The sequence below is a fragment of the Belonocnema kinseyi genome, chromosome 6 (assembly GCF_010883055.1).
Source record: "Belonocnema kinseyi isolate 2016_QV_RU_SX_M_011 chromosome 6, B_treatae_v1, whole genome shotgun sequence".
In the NCBI taxonomy this organism is placed as follows: domain Eukaryota; kingdom Metazoa; phylum Arthropoda; class Insecta; order Hymenoptera; family Cynipidae; genus Belonocnema; species Belonocnema kinseyi.
This window is the reverse complement of record NC_046662.1, coordinates 28,244,284-28,254,146: the sequence shown is the minus strand read 5'-3', so window position 1 is coordinate 28,254,146 and position 9,863 is coordinate 28,244,284. Positions and strand designations below refer to the sequence as shown.

Sequence of the window (9,863 nt, the reverse complement as noted above, 5' to 3'; positions counted from 1 at the left end):
GTAATTTATGGATGGCCCCTTATCAAGTGCTATCAAGGAACTAAAAGGAGTTTTAAAGTACTTGGAATCGTATAGAAGTGACGACGGGTTTGCAAGTACTATAACTGATGCTAAAGAACTTGCAGAAATATTAGGCGTTGATTCGGATTTCAAAAGTGCTCAAAACGTTCGACCACGGCGGCAGAAAAGACAATTTGATTATGAGTCAGAAGATCAAGCAGTACAGGATCCTAAAACAAGACTCAAAGTAGGTTTCTTTTTTCAAACACTGGATGTGACAATATCTTCCATAAAAGAGCGATTTGATCAATTACAAGCTCACAATTCACACTTCTCTTTTCTGTACGACATAAGTGCGCTGAAACATATGCCACTAACTGTTTTACTGGATAATTGCACAAAATTGGAAACTTTTTTAACTCACCAAGATCTAAAGGATATTGACGCTCAACAACTCTCAGACGAACTACAAGTTTTATCACATTCAATTGATGAAACAGTATCACTGACACCGTTGAATGTGTTACAACACGTGGTTGAAATTGGGATTGACTGCTATTCCAACTTCGCGATTGCCCTCAGAATACTGCTTACTCTTCCGATCACCGTGGCTAGTGGCAAACGCAGTTTTTCAAAATTAAAATTAATTAAAACCTACTTAAGATCTACGATGAGCGAAATGCGTTTAATGGACTTAACAATTATTTCGATTGAGTAAAAACTTGGTGAAAATTTGGACTAGAAAGAACTCGTACCTGAGTTTGCTGCAATCAAAGCTCGAAAAGTGCAATTCTATTAAAATTGAGCTTGACGCAGATGACTTTGACTTCGAAAAATCATCTTTTTACCAGGTATGTTTTATGTACACAAAATTGCACTAAAATTTCCGCCGATCGTCATTTGGCGGATTCTGTGCTGTCGAACGAATACTATTAATTATTAAAAAAGAAAAACCTCAGGCTAAAGCATTTTTGGTTTAAATTAGAATTTTTTCGGCAAATATTTCTACAAGGGGCTGTGTAGGTTGGTGTCGTCAGTCACTGAAGCATGCTTTAAACGCAGCTAAGTGACCTGATGTATGCAGTATCCCTAATATGATATTTCGTGCAACTAAAATTAATTTATCATTATGTGTTTGATTAAACTCCACAGAAAAATAGCGGGCTCTGTTTTGTTACAGCTCATTTGTTATATACTCGAAAGAAAACTTTTTTTTCTCAAAAGAAGAATACTTCAAGTGTGAAACTATAACGTATGAACATGGCTGCGTTCTCAAAATTTTCAAAAGTTTCAAAATTTTCCCCGGTATTTTCTACATTAGGCGCGGACTAGGTCAAGTGCTTGATGAGTTGATTATAAAATTAAAAAACTTAATTTAATTTTTTTAAATTTATTATTATTATTATTATGGAGCGGCATATTGTCAAGCTTGCACAGGGCGGCAAATTGGTTAGCACCGGCCCTGGTCAAGATATTCTAACGGGCAGTCTTCATTTTATCGCGGTCTACCTGGTCGACTTACCCCCTCCCCTCAAATTCCCGTCACGTAGCTGACTGAGCTTGAGCGCTGGCGTCAAGCGTTGCCAGCGGAGGGCCCCTTTTGTTCCGATGAAGAATAAGATTATGGAATTTTCCGTAGTGTACTGGAAAATTCAACAGTTTATTTTGTGGAAAATTCATCTGTTGACAATTCAACTGTTAAATTTTGTAGAAAATTTGACTGTGTAAAGTTATAATGTTAAAATTTTGTAGAAAATTCGTGAGTTCTTAAATCAAATGTTATATTTTCTAGAAAATTTGTCTCTGGAAATTTTAAACATGCAATTGGCAACCAAGAAGAGTAACTTTCTACAAAAGAGGCGAATTTTTAACGACTTGCATAAATTTTCTAGAAAATATTTCAATTGAAAACTAAAAAGAATACATTTTCAAAACGAAAAGAGAAAAGTTGAATTTTCAGATTAAAACTTTAACTTTCAACAAAATAATTCCTTTTCCAACCAAAATGAGGAATTTTGAACTAGATTGACCAATATTCAACAACAACAAAAATCATTTTTAACAAAGTAGTTCAACTATTAACAGAAACTTATATCTTTAAATAGTTTAAGAAACGTTTGCGTGTAACTTTATAATAAATTTAAATTTATATAATACTGCTTAAAAAAATAATTTCAAACTGTGATGTGAAATTAAACGAGTTTTAAACGATTCTTAAAATTGTATACTTTCAAAGAATTGGCAGCTGAAAAATAATGAATTTTACAATTTAATAGTTGAATTTCATTGTTAAAAATTCAGTTTTTGTGTTGAAGATTTATAATATTAGTTAAAAATTAATATTTTAATCTGAAAATTTAACTATTCCATTTTTGGTTTAAAAAAAATATATTTAAAAAATATTTTATAGAAAATTCATGTATTTCATTGAAAATTTGCCTCTTTTGTAAGAAAAATTAATCTTTTTGGTTGAAAATTCCACATTAAGTTTTTCAGAAAAGTTTTCTAACAAAATTCAACAAGCGAAATGTCACGCGCACACAGGCACGCAAACACACATGCGCCCGCACACACACACTCACACGCGTGCGCATATATTTCTAAATTTTTTATAACATTATTTTAAAAGTTTATTAATAATTCAAATTTTCAGAAAAATATAAGCTAAAAATTATATTGTATAATAAAGTTGATTTTCTGTTTGAAATACATCTATTATAATTATATAATATTTTTTTGAAGTTTGTGATGTGAATTGAGTATCTGAATTAAGTTTTCAAAATTATACGTACGTATTTTTTCATTTTTTCGAAAATTAGTTTAAACGTTGAGTAATATTTCGTATTTTGAAAAATGATATTTTATGTTTATAAAAAATATAAAGTCAAAATTAATTGAAAGTTTGAATGAAAATAATTGTTGAAGGCTTTTTATGTTATGAATTCATTTATTGATTATTGATTGATTATTTTTTGTTGCAATATTAAATTATGTACATAAATATTAAGTTTTAGGTTTTCTCTGTTAAGAACAATATATTTATTATTTGTTTTAGGGTTATGTAATAGAACATTGACTGAAATTCGTATGGCAAAAATTTATTTATATTTGACGTATCTCTATTACAATTACATTATTATTTTAAATGTTTGTGCTGTTTTGAAATGAGTATCTGATTGCCGTAATCAAAATTATATGTAAGTTTTTCAATGTTTACAAAAAATAGTTTCAAATATTAATAAATTAATTTTTCAGAAACGAAATTTCAAAAAAATATTGTCAGAGTAAAAATTATTGGAATCTTTCAATAAAAATAATATTTTTATGCTTTTCATGTTGTAAACTGATTAATTAATTATTGACTGATTTTGTTCAAACTTAAATTTTCTGGAGTTATTGTAAAACGTATTAAATAAATTAAATTTTCAATACTAAAAGTTAATATTTAAAAAATATCAGAAGTAAAAATTATTTGAATATTTATATTCTTTCATAATTTAATTTAAGCATGAATTTATGTGACTAAAACTTTTAAAAAATAGTGATTTGAAAGTTTAGTGAATAATAAAAATTAATTATAAAGTTGGAGTGCGTATAATAGTCTAGGAAGCAAGAAAATGGGAAAAAGTGGAAGTTTTGTGAATTTTTGGCAAGTTGTAAAATGAGTATGAGTTTAATTTTTGAACATTATCAAATTATATGAAGATAGAATTTTAATTTTTGTCAATTAGGCAACATAAATTCATTATTCATTTTAATATGATTTAAACGAATTTTGGTTATTATTTGTAGAATATAAGTTTATTTTTTGTTTAAAATACATCTATTACAATTCTGTAATTTGTTAAAAGTTCGTGAAGTTGTGAAATGAGTACCCGAATTAATATAAAGTCAAAATTATTTGAATGCTTTAATTAAAATAATTGTTGAAGGCCTTTTATTTTATGCACATATTAATTAATTATTAACACATCAACTTAATTTTAATATTAATTTAAAAATAAAGGTTGAATTTTAAGTTTTTTTTTATTAAGTAACATAGATCGGTTATTTATTTTAAGCCTATGTAATGTTTTTTATATCTTTGTGTTATTTTGAAATGAGTATCTAAATTCTGTATTTAACATTATATGTAAATTTTTTATTTGTTTAGAAAATTAGATTCAAATATTAATAAATCGAATTTTCAGAAACGAAATTTAAAAAAAAAATGCTTGCAGAGTAACAATTATTTGAATGTTTCAATAAAAATAATAGTTTAATGCTTTGGATGTTGTAAACTGATTAATTAATTATTAACTGATTCTGTTCAAACTTAAAATTTCTGGAATTAGTTTTAAATTTATCAATATTAATAAAAATTAATATTGATGTATATTAATAACATTTAAAAAATATATAAGTTAAACAGTAATAGAATGTTTACATTCTTTCATAATGTAAATTAAGCAAGAATTATAGTGTTCAACACTCTAAAAAATAAATCGTTTTTATAAATTTTCATAAATAATAAAAATTTATAAAAGTGTCGGCACACGTGCATAGTCTTTTATAGAAAGAAAAAACAAGAAAAAGCGGAAGTTTTGGGTATTTTTGGGATGTTTTGGAATAAGTATCTACATGTAAGTATTGAATTTTAATTGTTGTCAATTAAGTAAAATAAATTCATTATTTATTTTCAGTTTATGTAATTGAATATTGGTTATTAATGTTATTATGTGTATAATATTAGTTTATTTTTTGTTTAAAATACATCAATTACAATTATATATTTTTTTAAGAGTTTCTGATGTTGTGACATGAGTAGGTTCATTTTTTAAAATTAGACGTACATAAGTTTTAATTTTTTTAAATTAGTACATAAGATAAGTAATATTTCAAATCGCACGATAAAAATTTATTTATATCACAATTACATAATTTTAAAAGAATATTTGTGCTATTTTGAAATCAGTATATAAATTCCATATTGAAAAATATATATGTCAATTTTTAAATAAAAAAAAAATAGTTTCAAATATTAATAAATCCAATTATCAGAAACGAAATTTCAAAAAAATATTCTTACAGAGTAAAATATATTTGAATTTTTAAATAAAACTAATAGTTTCATGCTTTTTATGCTGTAAACTGGTTAATTAATTATTAACTCATTTTTTTCAAACCTAAGTTTTCTGGCCTTAGTTATAATATTAATAAAATCTCAAAAATAAAAATTTATTCGAAAATTTCCTAAATAATTAAAATTAATAAAAAAAGTTGGCATGCGTGTAATCTTGTAAGGATAAAAAGAAAAAAAGTGGAAGGTTTGTAAATTTTTGGGATGTTGCGGAATAGCTATCTACATTCTGATCTCAAAATTATATGTAATTCAATTGAATTTTAATTGATATCAATCAAGCACATAGCATAAATTAATTATTCATTTCAAGATTATGTAATTGAATATTGGCTATCATTTGTGTGATGAAAGTTTATTTTTTATTTCAAATACATCTATTACAATTATATAATTTTTTTACTCGGTGATGTTGTGAAACGAGCATCTGAATTATATTTTTCAAGTACTTATGCTTTAATTTTTCGACAATTAGTATCAAATTTAAGTAATATTTCAAATTTTCAGAAATTAAATTTCAAGTATAAAATATATATATAAATCAAAAATTATTCAAGAGTTTCAATGAAAATAATTGTTCAAGGTTTAATATTTCAAAAAAATATTTCTTACAGAGTAAAACTTATTTGAATATTTTAATGAAAATAATAGTTGGATGCTTTTTATGACTTAAACTGATTAATTAATTATTTATTAGCTATATCTGTTCAAACTTAAATTTTCTGGAGTTAGTTTAAAATTTATAATCATAATTCATAACTAATATTTTTTTCATTAATGTTAATATATATTAATGAAATTTCAAATTTATATCACGTAAACATTAACTCAAATGTTATCAAAAAAGTTGTCTCGCGTATAGTCTAGTAAGAAAATAAGCAAGTAACACAAATAACATAAAAAATAATGACGTAATTGATGATTTATTAAAATTTTATGTGAATAAACGTTTGTTGAAATTTGTGTGATAAAAATTTATTTATATTACATTTACATGATTTTTTTAATTATCTGTGATGTTTTAAATGAAAAACGAAATGAAATTTCAAAATAATAATAGTAAAAATTATTCGAATGTTTCAACAAAAATAATAGTTTAATACTTTTTATGTTTTGAGCAGGTTAATTAATTAGTAGCTGATTCTGTTTAAACACCCATCTTCTAGAGTTAGTTCAAAATCTATTCATTTTAAGGATAATTAATATATAATAATGAATATTAATATATATTAATAAAAATACAAAAATATATAAGGTAAAAATTATTTAAATATTTATATTCTTTCAGAAATATCTTCTAGCAAGCAAAGAAACGAGAAAAATGGAAGTTCTGTAAATTTTTGGGATGTTGTGAAATGAGTATCTAGATTATTATCTCAAAACGATATATTGTTTCTTATGTTTCAAATTTATTAACTAATTACTGATTGCTTAATTTTTAACAATATTTAATCATATAAAGATTGAATTTGAATTGTTCTCAATTAAGTCAAATAAATAAATTATTTATTTTAAGATTATGTAATTGCATTTTTGCAATTATTTTATAGTAAAAGTTTATTTTTGGTTAAAAATACATCTATTACAATGATATCATTTATTTTAAATGTTTGTGATGTTGTGAAATGAGTATCTGCATTATATTTTCAAAATTATACGTACATACGTTTTAATTTTTTCGAAAATCAGTATAAAAGATAAGTGATGTTTCAAAATTTCAGAAATGGTGGCTCAAGTTTAAAAAAATATATAAAGTGAAAATTATTTCAATGTATAAATGAAAATAATTGTTAAAGGTTTTTTACGCTCTCATTCGAATGATAGATGTTTATTTATTTTTAGCATAACTGTAATGTAATAACATACTTTTTTTTAATTTTGTGCTGTCTTGAAATGTGTATCTGCGTTCCCAAATGAAAAATTATGTGTAATTTTTTTTAATAGTTTCAAATATTAATAAATTCAATTTTCAGAAACGAAATTTTTTTAAAATATTCTTACAGAGTAAAAATCAATTGAATACTTCAAAAAAAATAATGGTTTGATGCTTTTTATGTTTTAAACTGATTAATTAATTATTAACTGATTATGTTCAAATTTAAATTTTTCGAAGTTAGTTTAAAATTTACCAATATTAACAATAATTAATATTTTATATGTAAATATAAATCCAAAAATATATGAAATAAAAATTATTTTAATGTTTACATTCTTTCATAATCTAATTTAAGCAATAATTTAAATTAGAAAGAATTTAACTTGCAAGAATAAAAACCATAAAAAGTGGAAGTTTTCTACATTTTTGGATGTTGTGAAATGAGTATCTACATTTTGATCTTAAAATTATATGTATATATAAATATATTTTAATTTCATATGATATTATTTTAAAAATTCATTAATAATTCAAATGTTCAGTAGGTAGGAATTCTTCATAGGTTTTAATCAAAATAATTGTTTATATGCTTCTTATTTTTTGAACTGATTCACGAATGATTGATTCTGTAATTTTTTAAATATTAAATTATGTGAAGATTGAATTTGATTTCTTGTTAAATTAGTAACTTAAGCTGATTATTCATTTTCAAATTATTTAATTGAATATTCAATATTATTTGAATAATATTATATTATTTCTTGTTTAAAATACATATATTACAATTATATAAATTTTTCTTTAAACTTGAGTGTTGTGAAATGAGTATCTAAATTACATTTTGAAAATTGTACGAACTTATGTTTTAATTTTTCGAAAACTAGTATAAAAAGTTAGTAATACTTCAAATTTTTAGAAATGCAATTTCAAGTTAAAAACAAATAAAGTAAAAATGATTGGAATGTTTCAATGAAAACAATTGTTGAAGGGTTTTCATGTTCTGAACTGATTAATGGATTATTTACTAATTAATTTCTTTTAAAACATCAAATCATTTAATTGTAAATTTTTTTATTTTTCCAAAAAATAGTTTCAAATATTAATAAATCCAATTTTTGGAAACGATATTTCAAAAAAATATTTTTACAGAATAAAATTTATTTAATTTTCAATAGAAATCATAGTTTGATGATTTTTATGTTGTAAACTGATTACTTAATTATTAACTGATTTTGTTCAAACTTAAATTTTCTAGAGTAAGTTCAAAGTTTATCAATAATAATGATGATTAATATAAATATATATTAATGAAATTTCAAGAATATATAAAGAAACATGTATTTAAATGTTTACATAGTTTCAGAAACTTATTCCAGAAATAATTTTATTGTCAAAACTTTCCACAAATAAATATTTATTCGAACATTTCGTGAGTAATAAAAATGAATAAAAAAGTTGGCGCCCTTGAAATAGTCTAGTAAGGAAAGATAACAAGAAAAAGTGGAAGTTTAGTACATTTTCGAGATTCTATGAAATAAGTATCTACATTCTTATCTGAAAATGATATGTATATGTAAATATATTTTTATTTTTAATGAAATTATTTTAAAAGTTTATTATTCATTCAAATTTTCAGAAGGTAAAAATCATTTGAAGGTTTTAAACAAAATAATTGTTTACTGCTTTTAATGTTTTAACTGATTGTTTAATTGTTGTAGAAAATTAAATTATATAAAGATTGAATTTTTACTGTTATCAATTAAGTACATAAAATAAATTATTTATTTATTTTACAATTATGTAATTGAATATTGACTATTATTTCTATAATGAAAGTTTATTTTTGTTTAAAATATATCCATTACATTTATTATATATTTTGTTTAAATGTTGGCGATGTTGTGAAATGAGTATCTGAATTAAATGTTCAAAATTATACGTACATATGTTTCCATTTTTTCAAAAATTAGTATAAAAGGTTAGTAATATTTCGAATTTTCATCGATGAAATTATAAGTTTAAAAAAATTTAAGTAAAAATTATTTAAATGTTTCAATAAATATAATTGTTGAAGGCTTTTTATGTTCTCAACTGATTAATTCATTATTAATTGGTACTGTTCAAACTTCAACAAGAATTTAAGTGGTCAAAACTTTCAAAAATACATAGTTTTTTTAAAAATTCATAAATAATAAAAATTAATAAAAAAGTTGGTGCGCGTATAATAGTTTAGTAAGTGAAGAAACAAGGAAAAGTGGAAGTTTTGTACATTTTTGGGATGTTGTGAAATGAGTATCTATACATTCTAATCTCAAAATAATATGCATATATAAATATATTTTTAATGTTAATGAAATGGGTTTGAAAGTTTATTAATAATTTAAATTTTCAGAAGGTATGAATTATTTGAAGTTTTCAATCAAAATAATTTTGTATTGCTCTTTATGTTTTAAACTAATAAAATAATTATCAATTGTTTAATTGTTAAGATTATTAAATTACATAAAGATTGAATTTTAATTGTTGTTAATTAAGTTATATAAATTCATTATTCTTTTTAAGAGTATGTAATTAAATTTTGGCTAATATTTTTGTATTATAGAAGTTTATTTTTTGTTTAAAATACATCTATTACAATTATATACACCCCCCCCCCCCAACACACACACACACATAATATCTTTAATGTGTGATGTTGTGAAATGAGTATCTGAATTAAATTTTTCAAATTATGCGTACTCATGTTTTAATTTTTTGAAAATTAGTATAAAAGGTTAGTAATATTTCAAATTTTTAGAAATGAAATTTCAAGTTTGAAAAAATATAAATTAAAAATTATTTGAATGTTTCAATGAAAAAAATAATTGA

At 22.8% G+C, this 9,863-nt stretch overlaps 1 protein-coding gene across 1 annotated transcript; it reads left to right on the top strand.

Annotated features, from left to right (window-relative positions):
- The first annotated feature begins 7 nt into the window (after positions 1-7).
- LOC117175311 lies at positions 8-718 on the top strand. Its single transcript, XM_033365019.1, has one exon. The coding sequence runs from the start codon at positions 8-10 to the stop codon at positions 716-718; it is 711 nt and encodes a 236-aa protein (XP_033220910.1).
- Positions 719-9,863: the final 9,145 nt, after the last annotated feature.

Bases quoted from the DNA above. Each gene is read 5' to 3' on its own strand.
- LOC117175311 (XM_033365019.1), top strand. From the start codon at position 8: ATGGATGGCCCCTTATCAAGTGCTATCAAGGAACTAAAAGGAGTTTTA.